This window comes from Carcharodon carcharias, chromosome 34 (assembly GCF_017639515.1).
Source record: "Carcharodon carcharias isolate sCarCar2 chromosome 34, sCarCar2.pri, whole genome shotgun sequence".
Lineage (NCBI taxonomy): Eukaryota > Metazoa > Chordata > Chondrichthyes > Lamniformes > Lamnidae > Carcharodon > Carcharodon carcharias.
This window is the reverse complement of record NC_054500.1, coordinates 3582852-3600437: the sequence shown is the minus strand read 5'-3', so window position 1 is coordinate 3600437 and position 17586 is coordinate 3582852. Positions and strand designations below refer to the sequence as shown.

The following is a 17586-nucleotide window of genomic DNA, read 5'->3' as shown; positions in this document are numbered from 1 at the left end:
GCAGTTCAAGGGGGCAGTTCACCTTCATGTTCTCGAGGGCAATAAGGGATGGGCAATAAACAGTGCCCCAACATCCCAAGAACGGACAATAAAAATCTTCCCTTAATGTCCTTTGCTGTAAGTAGAGGATCATCTGCTTGTCTCATCTCTCCCTTTTTGTACTTATACAAAATAGCAATCAGCCATGATCTTATTGAATGGCAGGGCAGGTTTTGAGGGGCCAAATGACCTACTCCAGTCCTATTTCTTATGTTCTTATGTAACATACAGTTTTCCTCTCAAATTCCTCTCAACCCTGGTTCAATGAAGAGTGCAGGAGGACATGCCAGGAGCAGCACCAGGCATACCTAAAAATGAGGTGTCAACCTGGTGAAGCTACAACACAGGACTAGTTGCATTCCAAACAGCATGAGCAGCAAGTGGTAGACAGGGCTAAGCAATTCCACAACCAACAGATCAGATCTAAACTTTGCAGTCCTGCCACATCCAGTTGTGAATGGTGGTGGACAATTAAGCAATTCACTGGAGGAGGAGACTCCACAAATATTCCCATCCTCAATGATGGGGGAGCCCAGCACATCAGTGTAAAAGATAAGGCTGAATCTTCAGCCAAGAAGTGCCGATGGATGATCCACCAGAGGTCCCCAGTATCATAGATGCCAATCTTCAGCCAATTTGATTCACTCCACGTGATATCAAGAAACAGCTGAAGGCACTGGATATTGCAAAGGGTATGGGCCCTGACAATATTCCAGCAATAGTACTGAAGACCTGTGCTCCAGAACTTGCCATGCTCCTAGCCAAACTGTTCCAGCTACAACACTGGCATCTACCCAGCAATGTGGAAAGTCACCCAGGTATGGCCTGTACACAAAAAGCAGGACAAATCCAACCTGGACAATTACTGCCCCATCAGAATACACTCGATCATCAGTAAAGTAATGAAAAGCATCATCAACAGTGCTATCAAGCAGCACTTACTCAGCAATAACCTGCTCACTGACCCTCAGTTTGGGTTCCTCATTACAGCCTTGGTTCAAACATGGATAAAACAGCTGAACTCCCGAGCTGAGGTGAGAGTGACTGCCCTTGACATCAAGGCAGCATTTGACTGAGTGTGGCATCAAGGAGCCCTAGCAAAACTGGAGTCCACAGGAATCAGGGGGAAAACTCTCCACTGGTTGGAATCATACCCAGCACAAAGGAAGATGGTTGTGGTTGTTGGAGGTCAGTCATCTCAGCTGCAGGACATCACTGCAGGAGTTCCTCAGGGTAGTGTCCTCAGCCCAACCATCTTCAGCTGCTTCATCAATGACCTTCCTTCCATCATAAGGTCAGAAGTGGGGATGTTCACTGATGATTGCGCAATGTTCAGCATCATTCACAACTCCTCGGATACTGAAGCAGTCCATGTCCAAATGCAGCAAGACCTGGACAATATCCAGGCTTGGGCTGACAAGTAACAAGTAACATTCACACCACACAAGTGAAAGGCAATGACCATTTCCAACGAGAGAGAATCTAACCATTGCCCCTTGACATTCAATGGCATTACCATTGCTGAATCCCCCACTATCAACAACCTGGGGGTTGCCATTGACCAGAGCAGGTCAGAGGCTGGGAACTCTGCAGAGAGTAACTCACCTCCTGACTCCCCAAAGCCTGTCCACCATCCACAAGGGACAAGTCAGGAGTGTGATGGAATACTCTCCACTTGCCTGGATGAGTGCAGCTCCCACAACACTCAAGAAGCTCAACACCATCCAGGACAAAGCAGCCCACTTGATTGGCACCCCATCCACCCCCTTCAACATTCACTCCCTCCACCGTTGACGCACAGTGGAAGCAGTGGTGCCATCTACAAGATGCACTGCAGGGACTCAAGAAGACTCCTTCAACAGCACCTTCCAAACCCACAACCTCTGCCATCTTTTCACGGGTAATTAGGGATGAGCAGTAAATGCTGGCCTGGCCAGTGATGCCCACATCCAACAGCAGGTGGCAGTGATCAGTAATCTAGAGGAAGCTGCCCAGCAACAAGGGAGGGAGGCGATGGTGTAATGGTGTTGCCACTGGACTAATAACCCAGAGACCCAGGGTAATGCCCTAGGGACCCGGATTTGAATGATGCTATGGCAGATGGTGGAATTTGCATTCAGTAAAAAAAAATCTGTAATTAAAAGTGTAATGATGGCCATGAAACCATTGTTGATTGTTGTAAAAACCCATCTGGTTCACTGATGTCCTATAGGGAAGGAAATCTGCTATCCTTACATGGTCCGGCCTACATGTGACTCCAGACCCACAGCAATGTGGTTGACTCTTAAATACCCTCTAAGCAAGGGCAATTAGGGATGGGCAATAACTGCTGGCACAGTCAGCGACACCCACATTCTGTGAATGAATAATTAAAAACAGTGAGCACCAGAGTGAGAAATCTGATCATAGCAATCACAATCCCTTTTTAAAGAAAGAGGCAAACCTGAGTGCAACTTGTAACAAAAAACGGAATGCCCTCACCCACTGCTTATTTAACATCGCGTGAATCTTGTGATGTGGTGTATCTTAGCAGCAGGATAATATCACCTGATATCACATCAGCTCAGCAAGGGGTCAGCACTTTTGGGGAAGGAAGGGACAGTGGAGACCAAAAACTTCACTGGTCTCATTCTTTAAAACTATTACTGGAATCCCCTGACTGGTTGCCATCATTGTCAAGCGTTACTTTGCAAAGTGCACAGTCTCCGCTGTACATCACAGAGTCAAATATTGAATAATGTAGTTCAATCCTAAAATATTTTCCTTGATTGGAATCAGATTGTGGCAAGATCTTTGTTAAAGGCCAGGGGATGACAGAGCCTCATGCTGCCAAACACACACACAATGACAATCACAATGCTGGGGACACCAAAGAGAACATCAGTGATGCTGCAGTGAACCAAGGTGATGCCAAAGTGAACAATGATGCCAAAGAAAATGCCAATGATGGCAAAGGAAGTTCCAGTGATGCTAAAGTGAGCAGTGATGCCAAAGGCAGTGCCAGTGATGGCAAAGAGAGTGCCAATGATGCTGAAGGAAGTGCCAGTGATGCCAAAGTGAACAGTGATGCCAATGAAAATGCCAATGATAGCAAAGGAAGTGACAGTGATGCCAAAGTGAGCAGTGATGCCAAAGGGATTGCCAGTGATGCCAAGGACAAGTGCAGCAAAAGGCATAAAAAGGTAAATAATGTCCTGTTCTATTTTTATTTATGTTTCCTGCCCACCTTCTTTCCCCATCAGTCACACTGTAAAGGCCAATTGAACTGCCAGCTCTCCCCTTAGGTAGCTTTGTGAAGTCTCCCTCTCAACCTCTGCCCAAATGACCACTTTTCACTTGTGAGTTTAGCGGTGAGCGTTGACAGATCGTTCACATGTGGCTATGCCTGGGCTGATCCCCTCTGGCATCTACACACCCAGGGAGGGTCCGGGGGGCTATAGAACAATGGCCAGGGGGGGCAGGAACCCTGGGCTGCTTCTCCCTCCCCTCCAACCCTGTGCTACAATATTGGGGCCAATTCTAACTTGTCTGTTGTGAGCTTGTGTCTTTATAACTCCTCATTTCTACTCTGTTATTTGAAATCTTGTTTGTTGGTGCTACTTTTTCCTCAATGTTCAAGGATTTATTTCAAGGTCACTCTTCTAGATGATGAAACCACGGGGATCAGATGCCCTCACTGTGAACATACAATGAAAGGCCAACACAGACACATTCTATTGGTATCATTCACTTAGTTTCAATGCCAGCACTTGTCAAACAGTGAGATTTGATTTTTGACTTTCTTCCCAATTCTTCACTTTAGTGAGGACAAAAAAAAGGAAAGAGGTTAAACACAGGAGAAAATAGGAAATTCTTATGTTAAAATCTGTTTGAAGGAAGCAACTGTGAAAGCTTGCAGTGAATGATACTAATGAACCACTTTACATTGTTCATATGTTACCAATTTAACCATCTAATCTACCAATTTAAAGTGATTGGTAGAATGATTAGAGGGGAGATGAAGATAATGTTTTCACCCAGAGGGTTGTGGGGGTCTGGAACTCACTGCCTGAAAGGGTAGTAGAGGCAGAAACCCTCAACTCATTGAAAAGGTGTCTGGATCTGCACCTCAAGTGCTGTAACCTGCAGGGCTACAGACCAAACGCTGGGAAGTGGGACTAGGTTGGGGTGGCTCGGTTTTCAGCCGGTGCAGAGATGACAGGCTGTGTGGCCTCTTTCTGTGCCGTAATCTTTCTATGGCCGGGATTTTCTGGCCCAGCCGAAAGGTGGGACTGGGCATTCCGGCAGGAGGTGGGGCTGGAAAATCCCACCCTGTGATTCTCTGCTACATTGTGCTCTGAATCTGCTCGGGGTTTTACTTCTTGTGGTTGACTGTAAATTGCTTCATCCTTTGTATATGATGACAGCCCCTATGTTCTGAAATAGAGATAGGATAGTATGAAGCCTTAATTATCTTCAAGTCCTACATTCCACATTGCAAAGATCATTCATTTCTGGGATAAAACAAAATGATTAAATAATCCATTTAACAACTTTCCCTGTTAAGTAACTAATGGACTCACATTCACGTAGAGAATATATAGCCTTTCTCCATAAACTGTTCCTGATCTTTCTCAGTAATCCATCTTGATTCCAGATGAGTGGAGTAAACATCCAGATGAACTGGTGAGTTTTGCCATCAAACTCTGATCCATCAAATACAGTGACTCAGCGCACATTGATGGTCATTGACCCATAACATTCCCTCATAGTGCGCTTGTTAACAAAGCCAACTCCTTTGTGTTACAGTGTAGAATAGTTTAAATGTAATGCACAGGGAGGATATTCTCTGTTGGATCTCCTGTTGCCATGGTGACTGTTTCTTGGTCTTTGTTCTCCTCCTGAAGGTGCAGACTGTACATTGGGAGTTTGGTTCCACAGGGTCTGACTGCTTTTGGATGCAGCCACTCTGCATCTGTGAGCCTAGACCTTGAATGTTTGTTGACTGTTTGACTGTGGGAGGCAGCACTGCTGACTCTGAGCTATCTCCACACATGCACGTTTGACCAAAGTGATCAGAAGCCAAAACTCTGGTCGACTATCTCCCCCTCCCATTGTAATTGGAGGCCCTGAGATAGTTGCAACATTCCCCACTGTCACTCTGGCTGAGCTGAGATAACTCCCTATGAAGTCGGCATCTAACCTGGGCTTCCCTGACCTTACTGTCCAAAGGATGCACCTGCCAATGAAGCAGAGCTTCCCCAGTGAGCAGTGTGAAGGTGGTGGGGACCCAGTGCACCTATAATAAAGTCCCATCTCTCCTAACAAGATTCCAAAAGTCATAAAAATAAAAAGCAATAAAGAACCGGTAACCCAGTGGAGTGGAGGGAAATGGGAAGCAGTAACTGCCACTTCCTGCAGTGTCACTAAAGTCAGGAATATCCAGCAACGGGGATGCTGTGGAGGAACAGAGTCACTGACCTCAGCATGTACAAGGTGGGAGTAACTCGTCAGGCACACACTATATTGAGGAAAGTTTTAATAAAATGCTGTTACAGCCGACTGGAAATGCCTGACCGGGACCTGTTTCTCTTTAACACCAGGGAGGAGATGGCCCATCCCCCAGCTCCAGTTCCAACTCCAGCTCCAGCTCCAGTAGCAGTTCCTCAGACAGTGAAAGTGAAGGAACGGTGAGTTTTGGATATAATCCTCATCATTATGGGTGTGATATATCTGACAAATAGCTACGGTGTCAGGGTGGGTTGCGTACTCTCCTCTCTGGAGTCAGAAATTTGTGGATTCAAGTGTGACTCCAGAGACTTGAGTTCAAAATTGAGGCTGATACACAAGCACACGACTGAGGGAGTGCTGCACTATTGGAGGTGCATCGTTCAGATGAGGAGTTACACTGAGGTGCCTTGGGTGCCTGTAAAAGATCCCATGGAACTATTGGAAGAACAGCAGGACAGTTATCCCTTCGCCAATATTTACCCCTCAATCATGTGGCCTTTGATTTAATTGCTGTTTGCGGGACCTTGGCTTCTGAATTTGCTACAATGACTGCATTTTACAAGCACTTCACTGGTTGTAAAGCTTTGGGACATCTTGAGGTTCTGAAATGCACAAAACAAATGAAATTCTTTCTTGTTTCTGATGTCAGCCAGAATTTTCCCTGCCCACTGGCATCAGGTGTCATGGCGGCCGTGAGTGGACAATATGGCGAGAAGCCCAAAAGTCAGTTTCACGCTGTCGTGAATCCAGTTTGTGATTGTCCATTCCGCCCGTCACTGCCTTTCCCGCTGCTGGACATCAGGAATCTAATTTCAATGTAATTGCACCTCATCATCCTGCCTGTTTACTGGAATCGCCCCGCCACCTCCCCCCGCACATTAACTTTACCACACACGCCGGCAAGAAAACATGCAGACCCAGAACACGCCTGGACACGCGTGACGTGCAGAAATCGGGACTTTACCATATCAGAAGATGCTGGAGACGAATAGTTACCAGACCTGGGAGGACGATGTCCATCACATGCTGGGTGGATTCTCACGGACATGTCTCCACCACAAAGCAGCTCAGGGAGGGTGGGAGGTCTCCATTGACGTCTGGGGTCTGATTCAGAACATCACAGACTCGGCCGTGGACTGCTATGGATGATCAATGAGCGAGGGCGGGGGGCGAGAGGGGAAGCTCCAGCAGCGAGCGGGGGAGGAAGGTGTATCAGAAGGGGTAGGGGTGGGAGAGGAAGGTGTACCAGAGCGGGGTTGGGGAGGGAGTGGAAAGTGTATCGGAGGGGGTAGGGGTGGGAGGGGAAGGTGTATCGGAGGGGGTAGGGGTGGGAGGGGAAGGTGTGTCGGAGGGGGTAGGGGTGGGAGGGGAAGGTGTGTCGGAGGGGGTAGGGGTGGGAGGGGAAGGTGTGTCGGAGGGGGTAGGGGTGGGAGGGGAAGGTGTGTCGGAGGAGGTAGGGGTGGGAGGGGAGGGTGTGTCGGAGGGGGTAGGGGTGGGAGGGGAAGGTGTGTCGGAGGGGGTAGGGGTGGGAGAGGAAGGTGTGTCGGAGGGGGTAGGGGTGGGAGGGGAAGGTGTGTCGGAGGGGGTAGGGGTGGGAGGGGAAGGTGTGTCGGAGGGGGTAGGGGTGGGAGGGGAAGGTGTGTCGGAGGGGGTAGGGGTGGGAGGGGAAGGTGTGTCGGAGGGGGTAGGGGTGGGAGGGGAAGGTGTGTCGGAGGGGGTAGGGGTGGGAGGGGAAGGTGTGTCGGAGGGGGTAGGGGTGGGAGGGGAAGGTGTGTCGGAGAGGGTAGGGGTGAGAGGGGAAGGTGTGTCGGAGGAGGTAGGGGTGGGAGGGGAGGGTGTGTCGGAGGGGGTAGGGGTGGGAGGGGAAGGTGTGTCGGAGGGGGTAGGGGTGGGAGGGGAAGGTGTGTCGGAGGGGGTAGGGGTGGGAGGGGAAGGTGTGTCGGAGGGGGTAGGGGTGGGAGGGGAAGGTGTGTCGGAGGGGGTAGGGGTGGGAGGGGAAGGTGTGTCGGAGGGGGTAGGGGTGGGAGGGGAAGGTGTGTCGGAGAGGGTAGGGGTGGGAGAGGAAGGTGTGTCGGAGGGGGTAGCGGTGGGAGGGGAAGGTGTGTCGGAGGGGGTAGGGGTGGGAGGGGAAGGTGTGTCGGAGGGGGTAGGGGTGGGAGGGGAAGGTGTATCGGAGGGGGTGGTGGTGGGAGGGGAAGGTGTATCGGAGGGGGTGGTGGTGGGAGGGGAAGGTGTATCGGAGGGGGTAGGGGTGGGAGAGGAAGGTGTATCGGAGGGGGTAGGGGTGGGAGAGGAAGGTATACGGGGGTGGATGGTGAGTTTGGGAGGGGGGGGACGAAGGTGGCGTGGGGGTGAGGTTGGGAGTTGGGGTGAAGGTGTAACAGGGGAGAATGCAACAACTGGGGAGGAAGGTGTGGGAGAAAGAGTTCAGCGAGGGAAGGACTTCAGAGGGAGGAAGAAGTCCAGCGGAGAAGGGAGTGGGGGTAGAGAAGGGAGTAGAGATGGAGGAAGGAGTAAAGGTGGGGGGATGTCTAGGTGAATGTGCAAGGGAGGGCTCTGTGGAGTCGATGACTGCTTCCTGGGAAGCAAACTGAGGGTGGACGTAATAAGAAGGGATGGTGAGTATGAGAGGGTGCAGAGTGAGCCAGAGGGGATGCGATGGCTGCAGTAGAAGGGACAGCGAGGGTGGTTGGTGGGGACTCGGAGGCAGACACAGATCCTGGGGGTGGGAAGGAGGAGGTCAGTCAGGTCAATGTGGATGGGGGTGGGATTCTCAGGAAAGTAGGGAATGTACATGTTCACCTGGACATCCTGGAAAGAAAAGGGTTCTGGCTGATAGGTGATGGTGGGGAGGTGGAAGGTGATGCCAGGGGGGTCAACAGTGATGGGGGAAAGGACATGGGTGACTGGGGGAGAGGAAAGGAGAGGGGGAGCTAATGATAAACTTAACAACTACCATTTCATAGAAATTAAAACTGAGCAGAGCCTCATGTTGGGCAGGAACAGGTGCTGCATGGGAGTGAGATCAGTGGGTGGGCGGAGATGGAGGTCAGCTCAGATGGACAACTGAAAGAGAATCTCAGCAGGCAGCATTGAAAATACTCAGGACATTGAGATGAATGATGGAGGAAGGATCCGTGTGTGTGGGAGAGGCTTACATGAGGCTCTGAAAGGCCCTGCCACACTCACACTCTCCCTCCAGAATCACTCATGGGCCGGCTGTGTGCAGCTGACCTGCTAGTGGGGGGGATGCAGGGGGAAGACTCACGAAACCTGTAAATGAAGCTGAAAGACACCATTACACTTTATTCAGTGAAAGTAAATATATCCTCAGATTATAAAGTGACAACCACTTGTGATCAGAATTTCTTAACTTTTCTCAGCCTATCTCTCCTTGTAGGTGCTGCCCTGACATCCACAGCAGGGGTGGAGACAGCCTGTGCAATGATTGGCCCCGTTGCCTCTATTGACTTTGGTATGGGTCCTCTGGAGAGCTGAGGTCTTGAGGGCCCTGACTTGCTTTGTCTGTCCTCCTGTGGGCCGGCTGCTCCCTCTGCGGTGACAGAGGACAAGGTTGAGGGGCTCACAGGTAAAGGGGACTGGGAGGGAGAGGACAACCTCTGAGATTCCTGAGTGGATGACCCAGGGGTGTCCAGCTGCTGCTCCTCCTCCCTTCAGGTGCCCTGGGGCTCCAGCCTTACTCCTTGAGGGGAAGGAGCACCTGGAGGGATGTCAAGGTGCCCTGTTTCCCTCTCGCGTTGCTACTGCAGGAACTCACCCATGGCTCCTGCGATGGAGGGGCAGGTCTGCACACACCTCCACGTTCTGCTGGACCAGGGTCTCCATGGCGTCCGCCATCCTCCCCATGGAGACCTCCATATGTGCACATGTGGGCACCACTTTATCAGAGAGCAGGCAGACCCACTCCCCTGACTCGCGTGCCACTCTGTTCAGGGCTTCCAGCAGCTCTGGGTGATGTTCCCCTGCCTTCTGCTGACTCCCCAGAATGAGTTTGAAGGCCAAATCCAGAGGCTCGTCACCTGACTGGGACCTCGCAGATACCTCTTCTCCAGCTGCCCTCCGAGTGCTGGGGAGCTTGGTCGAACCTGCCTCCTCCTGCTGTGGACACATGTCTGTGCGGTGACCACCAGATTGTGAACCCAAACCTGCTCTAGATCTAGGTCCCATCGAGGTGTGTGTCTCTGGGCTGGTGCAGGGTGTGGGTAAGCGCTGTGACGGGTCTTCCAGGCTGTTTATTCCCAGCTCTTCAATGGAGGAGGTGTCCTCTTGGCTGGAGGTGAGGACCGGGATGGAGCAGAGGGACTGGCTGGCTGAGAGTGTCGTTCGCTTGGCAGAGCTCCCTGTGAACCAAAGTAGAGATAATGAGTGCATGGCAGCAGAATCAAAAGCAGGAGAGAGAGACACTCACATTTACATTGAGAGGGATGATGTGGTGCAGGATCCTCATGAGGGTGTTCACATCCGATCTCACCCACACCACAGGCAGGGTCCACATCCTCACCACTCAGCACAATGGCCGCTCCTCAAAGTGAGTGAGGGGTCTAATGTGGGCCACTCCACCCTCCGGTCTGGGACCTCTCCCTGCTGCTGTGAGCCAGCTTCTCCTGCATGAAAACAGCTGGAGAGAGTGTGAGCAGTGACACTGAGTGGAATGTTAGTGTGGTGAGTGGAGCCGTGGACAGGATGAGGTCACGAGCTCTACAGGGTATGAGCCTGATGAGGATGTGAAGGTGTGTGTGAGAGTTAGTGATGTTGTCCATGAGGTGTGAGATCCCTGTGGATGTGTGATGGTTTGTGAGTGTGTGAGTTGAGAGTGATGAGAGGAGTGACTCACCCTGCGGAATGGAGGAGATCATTCATTCTGTAGCGGCACGGGGTGTCTGTCCTCTTTTGCAGGATGTTGGTGCTGACCATCACTGTCACTGCCTCCCTTACTGGATTGATCACCTTGCTTGCTGGCCTTCGCCCAGAGTGGGGGGTAGAGGACTTCACGGTGGATCTCCACAGCATCCAGTAGTCGCTGGAGGGTGGCGTCACTAATTTTGGGGGGCAGCACGTTTCCTTCCTTTGGCAGCCACATTTCCAGCTGCAGGGACGGCCTTTAAAGATGGCGCCAGGTTTACTGAAGGCCTGAGGTGATGGCGGGGCAGGTGAATCAGAGGTCGTCCTGCCAGCAACCCGCCGAGTTTCTCAGGAATGAGGCTGGACGCGCTGGGGCGATACAGCGTGAAAAGCCACCATTGCGGCCAGCGAGTGGAAAGTCCTTTATCCTGCCGCTACCACACTTTAGTGCAAATCCGCTCATTGTCACAGAAATTCTTTCACAGGCCAGTGAAGGTTTTGGGATTAAGTTTTATCTATAATTTTAATTTTGCTGATTCATGCAGGAACTGAAATACTGGGGCAGCCACTGGCAGATGTTCATGTGAGCAGGAATTTGCTCCTTTCATGAAACTGAATCAGCCTCTCCTCTGCCCAGTCTGCCAAACTGTTTAACTTCCTGCAATATCCTACATCCTTTCTCCGTGCTCTCTAATTTGAATTTTAACTTATTTTGATATCATTCTTCTTCTGCCTATTCCAAATCATTTCGATGTCAGTAAAAAAGCAGGTGTTTGAAGATGAAAGCTCCTTTGAAGTACCCAGTTTCAGGCAGAGCAATGTCGTTCAGCCCTTCAAGCTGATTCCACCCATCGTGGTTCTGTATCCCTTAATATCCTTACCAAACAAAAAAATCTGTCAATCTCAGTTTTGAAACTTTCCATTGACCTCCAGCCTCAACACCTCTACCTTTTGTGTCACGAAGTGCTTCCTGACATCACCCCGAATGGCCCGGCTCTGATTTTAAGGTTCAGAATTCACCTCCCACCACCACCCCCACCAACCCCCAACCAGAGGAAATCATTTCTCTTTATCTAAATCATCAACTTCTTTGATCACCTCAATTAGATCACCCCTTAACCTTCGATTCACAAGGGAAGACAAGCCTAGACTATCCTCGTCATTTAATTCTTTCAGCCCTGGTATAATTCTGATTAATCTGTGCTGCACCCCCTTCCTTCAAAGCCAGTATGTCTTTCCTGAGGCTTGGCAACCAATGCTCTTTAAATGTAACATAACTTCCATAAGAATATAAGAAATAGAAGCAGGTTTAGGCCAATCGGCCCCTCGAGCCTGCTCTGCCATTCAATAAAATCATGGCTGATCTGATTATGGCCTTAACTATACTCCATTCCTGCCTCCTATAACCCTCGACTCCTTCACCAATCAAAAATCTGTCTAACTCAGCCTTGAATATATTCCATGACCCAGCCTCCACTGCTTGCTGGGGAAGAGAATTCCACAGTCTTAACAACCCTCTGAGAGAAGAATTTCCTCCTCATCTCCATCTTAAATAGGAGACCCCTTCTGTTTAAACTGTGCCCCCACTATGGGAAACATCCACTCAGCATCCAGCTCTCAAGCCTCCACAGAATCTCATTCATTTCAATAAGATCACATCTCTGAACTCGAATGACTAATAGCCCAACTTGCTCAACCTTTCTTCACAGAAGTAGTATTTCGATGAGTGCTTAAAACGCCAAAGCATTCAGGGCTATGGGCTAATTGCTGGAAAATGGGATTAGAATGGATAGGTGCTTGATGGCTGGCACAGACACGATGAGCTGAAGGGCCTGATTCTGTGTTGTATAACTCTATAGCTCTAAGACAACCCCTTCACCCCAGGAATCAGCCTAGTGAACCTTCTCTGAACTATATCCAATGCAAGTCCAGTCTATCCCTCCTTAAAACTGTACACAGTATTCCAGATGTGGTCTAGCTAATGCCCTGTACAGTTGTAGCAAGACCTCCCTACTTTTATACCCCAAGCCCCTTGCAATAAAGGCCAATATTCCATTTGCCTTCCTAATTACTTGCTGTACCTAAATACTGACTTTTTGTGATTCATGTACACCCAGGTCTCTCTGTACTGCCGCATTCTGCAGTCTCTCTCCATTTAAATAATACTCTGCTTTTCTATTTGTTCCTTCAAAATGGACAAGTCCACATTTTCCCACATTATACTCCAAACTGCCAATTTTTCTTCCACTCACTTAACTGATATATGTCCCTTTGCAGGGTCTTTGTGGCCTGCTGACAACTTACTGACCTTGTATCATCAGCAATACACTCAGTCCCTTTCATCCAAGTCATTAATATAAATCATAAACAGTTGAAGCCCCTTTGTATTCCAGCCCCCTTAAAGATAAAGGCCAACATTCCATTAGACTATGTAATTATTTGTTGTAACTGCCCACTGCCTTACATTGGTTTCCATACTTGGACCCCTTAATCTCTCGATCCCTCCATAGTTCCTAGTTTTATTTTCCAGTGAGGAAAGGATTGGAAAAGATGAGACTAAGTTGGTGGAATCACAGACAAATGATTGGATGAAGCAGACGGGTAAAATTAAAATGTTTTAAATTTCTTATGACTTGTGTTTGAGTATTTTAAGGTGAACACAGGTGCCGATATATTATTATGGTTCTGTTAATGTTTAGTTTAGTTTCATTGTATGTGGCCAATAACTATAGAGCTGGTCAAACTCTGGAAGACTGAAATTAGCCTGATCAGACAGTCTGGGGTTAAATGCTGCGGAGACTTCCTGACAAGCCGTGTTGGCCTTTGTATAAAAGGCAAGTGAACTCACATTGCCTGGTTCTCTCCACTGATTCCGAGATTGTCCCAAACTGTTGTCCTTGAGCAGCACAGCATGCTGCACTCAGTTCAGCGATAAGCCCATGGTGTGTGTTCCAGTTCACACAGGGAGTATGAGTTGCTGTGGCAACACACACTTTAACATGTATGCTGTAGTCTGGATAGTGATGCTAGAGGCTCCAATGTTCTTTCCATCGCATGGCTGACCTGGAATCTCTCCCACTCTTACCATTGGTGTGTATTGGAGGGGTTTACAAGTTGATACTCCACCTGCTTGGCCGTGTTATGAATGCATCTCCCTTGGTCACCACGTCCTGGGTGGGACTTAAACCTCAAGCTTCTGGCTCAGAGGCAGGGACGCTACCCAATGTACCACAAGACCTCAATAGTAAGCCAAGAGCCAAAACATAGATGGGATTGTGGATGTGAGTGATGCCAGTACCTAGCCTAGTGGGCACCTTTCTGTTGTCTTCATTCATTTAGTGACGGTTTTTTTTGGTTTATTTAATGACAGCCTGGATGTGGAGAGAAAAAGAAGAAAGTGAAGCAAGCGAAAGCGGACCAGGTGAAAGAGAGCGAGAGAGAGAGAGACAAAGGGCAGACCGAGAAATGCAGACACTAACAGCGGCCGAAGAAACCCAACAAGATTTATAAAAAGATTTTGTTCTTGCCCCTAATCGTTTTGTTTCTTGCATGTTTAACGAACCCTAGTTTGGCTTTTTAAATTAAACTGTGTCCTTTGTACACTTGGTTTGCAGTCTTTATCCTTCTATTAACTGTTCATGGGCAGCCTTAATTCTGGAGAGTTTCCAGGTAAGTCTTCAAAATGTACTCAGGTTATTAGTTAGGCAACTTCTCTACATACTTGTCTTTGAGTTACTTCAATGCCAATTGTGTTCTAAAATATTTTGTATATTAATCACTTCAATTGATGGCCACACCTTCAGTTATTTGGGCCATAAACTCTGGAATTCCCACCCTAAACCTCTCTTCCTCCTTTAAGATGTTCCTTGAAACCTGCCTCTTTGACTACGGTTTTAGTTACCTGACCCTAATGTCACCTTAAGTGGCTCAGAGCCAGATTGGTTTGTCTGAGAACACTCCTGTGAAACTCTGTGGGACCTTTCACTATACTAAAGATACGATATAAATGCAAGTTGCTGTTGTTAATTTTGAGATACCAGCGAGATGAATTACAGAGATATCAATCTGAAATAGCATTGGTAAGCTCTTCAGTCACTGGCTTTCATTCATCAAGCACATGATTAAGCCGTCACCCTTGTTACGATCCTAGTCCAGACCCCCAAGTTTTTGGTACAATTCGGTTAGGGACCAATAATGTTTTGTTTAACGTGGACAAAGTTTGAGATTTAAGACACTTGCTCAGAGAGTAAAGCCACGAGATTCCACAGGTTTTGAACAAACAAAAATAAACTTTATTATACAAGGTCACAAAGATAAAACAATTTACAATATCCATCTTATTCTCTAACGATCAGGGTTAATATGAGTACATGTGGATTAACAGTCAAACTGTTGTCAAACACACCACACTACACAATCAATATGAAATGCAACCAAGACAGATCTCATAGATTTCTCAGCAACCCACCCAGATGTCAGTAAACACTATGAGTCAACCAATCTCATTGAAACTTTGTTTCCTCCACAAGGGACTCCTAACTTTTCACTTTCAAAGATCAAGCCTTTGAATTCCCTCAAAGCCACTCCAACTTGGATTGCCTCACCAACTGCACACCTGCTGGGGTTTCAATCTCATCTCCGGAGACTCCGTTCCCCTGGATTCCCGAGTCTGCGCTCCAGCTTCTACTTTATTGGCGCAATTTCAGCCCTTCAATAGCTGGCTAACTTCACTGGGTTGGCACTGCCCTGCATTTCACCCAAGCTCCATTCTCCCCAGCTACACCCTGGCTCCCATGGCTTCTTCTGAGCCCTGTCCTCTTCCGGCATGGAGCCAGTGGCCTTCTGGCACCTTCTCAGCTCCCCAGGACGTCTGAGCCTGAACTGCACAGAGCTATCAAATGGCTCCCGGAATTTCTCCAGAGCCCCAACTACACAGAGCCAGCGAAGAGCAGCACTTTTTTGGCCTGGCCTTTTTCTTTGCTGCAGAACACTCCCTCTCCCCCAGCAAACACACACATAACTTGCAACCCTGGAACTTTCTTTAGCTCCACCCATCTTCATGATGACATGGCCTTCCAGGGCTCACTGAATGCTTTTGAATTAATTGTAGCTTTAACTCACAAAGCAAAACAATTCTCTGGGCTGCATTTCTTTGCAGTGGTGTAGACACCTTGGATGGGCTTTTCCAGCTCCACCCGGACTTTTGACTGGGCCACCGAATCTCCCATCCTTTTAAGTGCTTTAGTTGCATCTATCCCATTTTCTACAGTCAAACTCTAATCTTTCCAAAGCTAAAGATGACCTTGAAAATATTTCTATGGGCCATGAGCTAGGTATTTATAATACCCTCCATAATGGAACTCTGATCCTTACCTTCATGAACATTAGCAATCAGAATTCCTTCCGATTTAAAATAATTAGCATTTGTGTGATGCCTTGTTTAATGTAAATTTCTCATGTCATGAAAACCAATGGGATTTTGGGTTTCATCACAAAGCTTAGAATGTAAGCGTGAGGGAGAAAGCCAAAGGTTGGAGAGTCGACATTGGGAATATTGTGCTCAGCTTTGACCATCTCATTTTTAAAAGGACCAAGTTGGACAGTTCACCAGAACGACATCTGGGGGAAGGGACTGAGCTGGGAAGTCACCAGTTACTGGCCCTGGTCACACCAATGTTAGGTGGGTGCCAGAATTATGGAATGGCACAACATGAGAGGAGGCCATTCAGCCCATTGTGTTTGTGTCAGATCTTTGAAAGGGCTATCCAATTAGTCCCATTCACTCTACTCTTGCCCCATTGCTACAATACAAAAATTTCCCCCTTCAAATATTTATCCGATTTCCACTTCTGAAGGTTCCTATTGAACCTGCTTCCACTGCCCTTTCAGGCAGCTCCTTCCAGATCAACTCATTGTGTAAAAGCAAAAACATTCTCATAGCGCCTCCAGTTCTTCTGCCTAAGATGTTAAAAATGATAAATTAATCTAAAACAGGGGGACATATTTTGAGATATTCTGGCTTAATGCAAACTCTGGAAAACCTGAGGGCAGAATTTTTGTCTCATTGGGTGTGCACACCTGACCCGAACGAGAGTAAAATAGTGCGCGATGATGTCAGCCAAGTGTCCTGACGAAATCGCGCGCTCTCATGATATTTCGCTTGGCGGGTGCACACAAGAGGTGGCAGTGCGCCCACCCACAACTAAAGGGCCTATTAAAGCCCTTAATCAATTAATTAAATTGGATTTTTCGATGCCCGTCCAACCATTCAGTTGGCAGGCAGGCGAAATGGGCAAGTGGGTTTTTCCCACGGGCGGGATGAGGTTTTCAACAGGAATTAAAAATAAAATAAAAAGGTTGAAATCTCATTTCTAACATGTCCCTGCTTGTGTGACAGAGTCACATGAGGGGACATGTTTTTAACACTCTTAAGTCCTTTATGTGGGTTTTTAAAAACCTTCAGCTCTGTGCCTTCAGGGAGCTTTCAGTGTGCGTACCCGTGTGAATGCACAAACATCCATACTCACCCTCCTCTCGCCCCCACCCTGGCAGCGCCTGATTCACACTGACTGGATGCCCAACACGGTAAAAATTCTGCCCTCAGACCATGACGTCCTTCCTAAAGTGTTGAGCTGGAATTGTCTTTTTTAATTCCTTCATGGGATGTGGGTGTCACTGGCTGGGCCAACATTTATCACCCATCCCCTAACTGCCCTTGTTCAGAGGGCATTTAAGAGCCAACCACGTTGCTGTGGGTCTGGAGTCACGTGTCGGCCAGACCGGGTAAGGGTGGCAGATTTCCCTCCCTAAAGGACATTGGTGAACCAGGTGGGTTTTCACAACAATTGACAATGGTTTCACAGTCATCATTAGACTTTTAATTCCAGATATTCATTGAATAACAACAGTACTCCAGCTGAGGCCAAACCACAGGTTTGTAAAGGTTTAGCATGACTTCCTGTCTTTTGTATCCAATGTCTCTGTTTACAAAGCCAGGTTTCCCATGGGCTATTTGGACAGGTGCAATTTGTGTTTTCATTTTCACTCCAATGAAGCACTTCATGATTGAAGAGCAAAATAAAGGGCGTGTCACTCAAGAAGGTGCAGGAACAGGTTCCCATGCGGAGGTGACAGAGTGGGTTGAGAAAACAGATTAAAAAGGCAAATGGGATCCTGGGATTTATATATCAAAGC

At 48.3% G+C, this 17586-nt stretch overlaps 1 protein-coding gene across 1 annotated transcript; it reads left to right on the top strand.

Annotated features, from left to right (window-relative positions):
• Positions 1-5454: 5454 nt before the first annotated feature.
• On the top strand, positions 5455-13992 carry LOC121272484 (immortalization up-regulated protein-like). The gene is made up of 3 exons (XM_041179083.1): positions 5455-5514; positions 5622-5708; positions 13763-13992. The coding sequence occupies exons 1-3, from the start codon at positions 5473-5475 to the stop codon at positions 13868-13870; spliced, it is 237 nt and encodes a 78-aa protein (XP_041035017.1). The 5' UTR covers positions 5455-5472; the 3' UTR covers positions 13871-13992.
• Positions 13993-17586: the final 3594 nt, after the last annotated feature.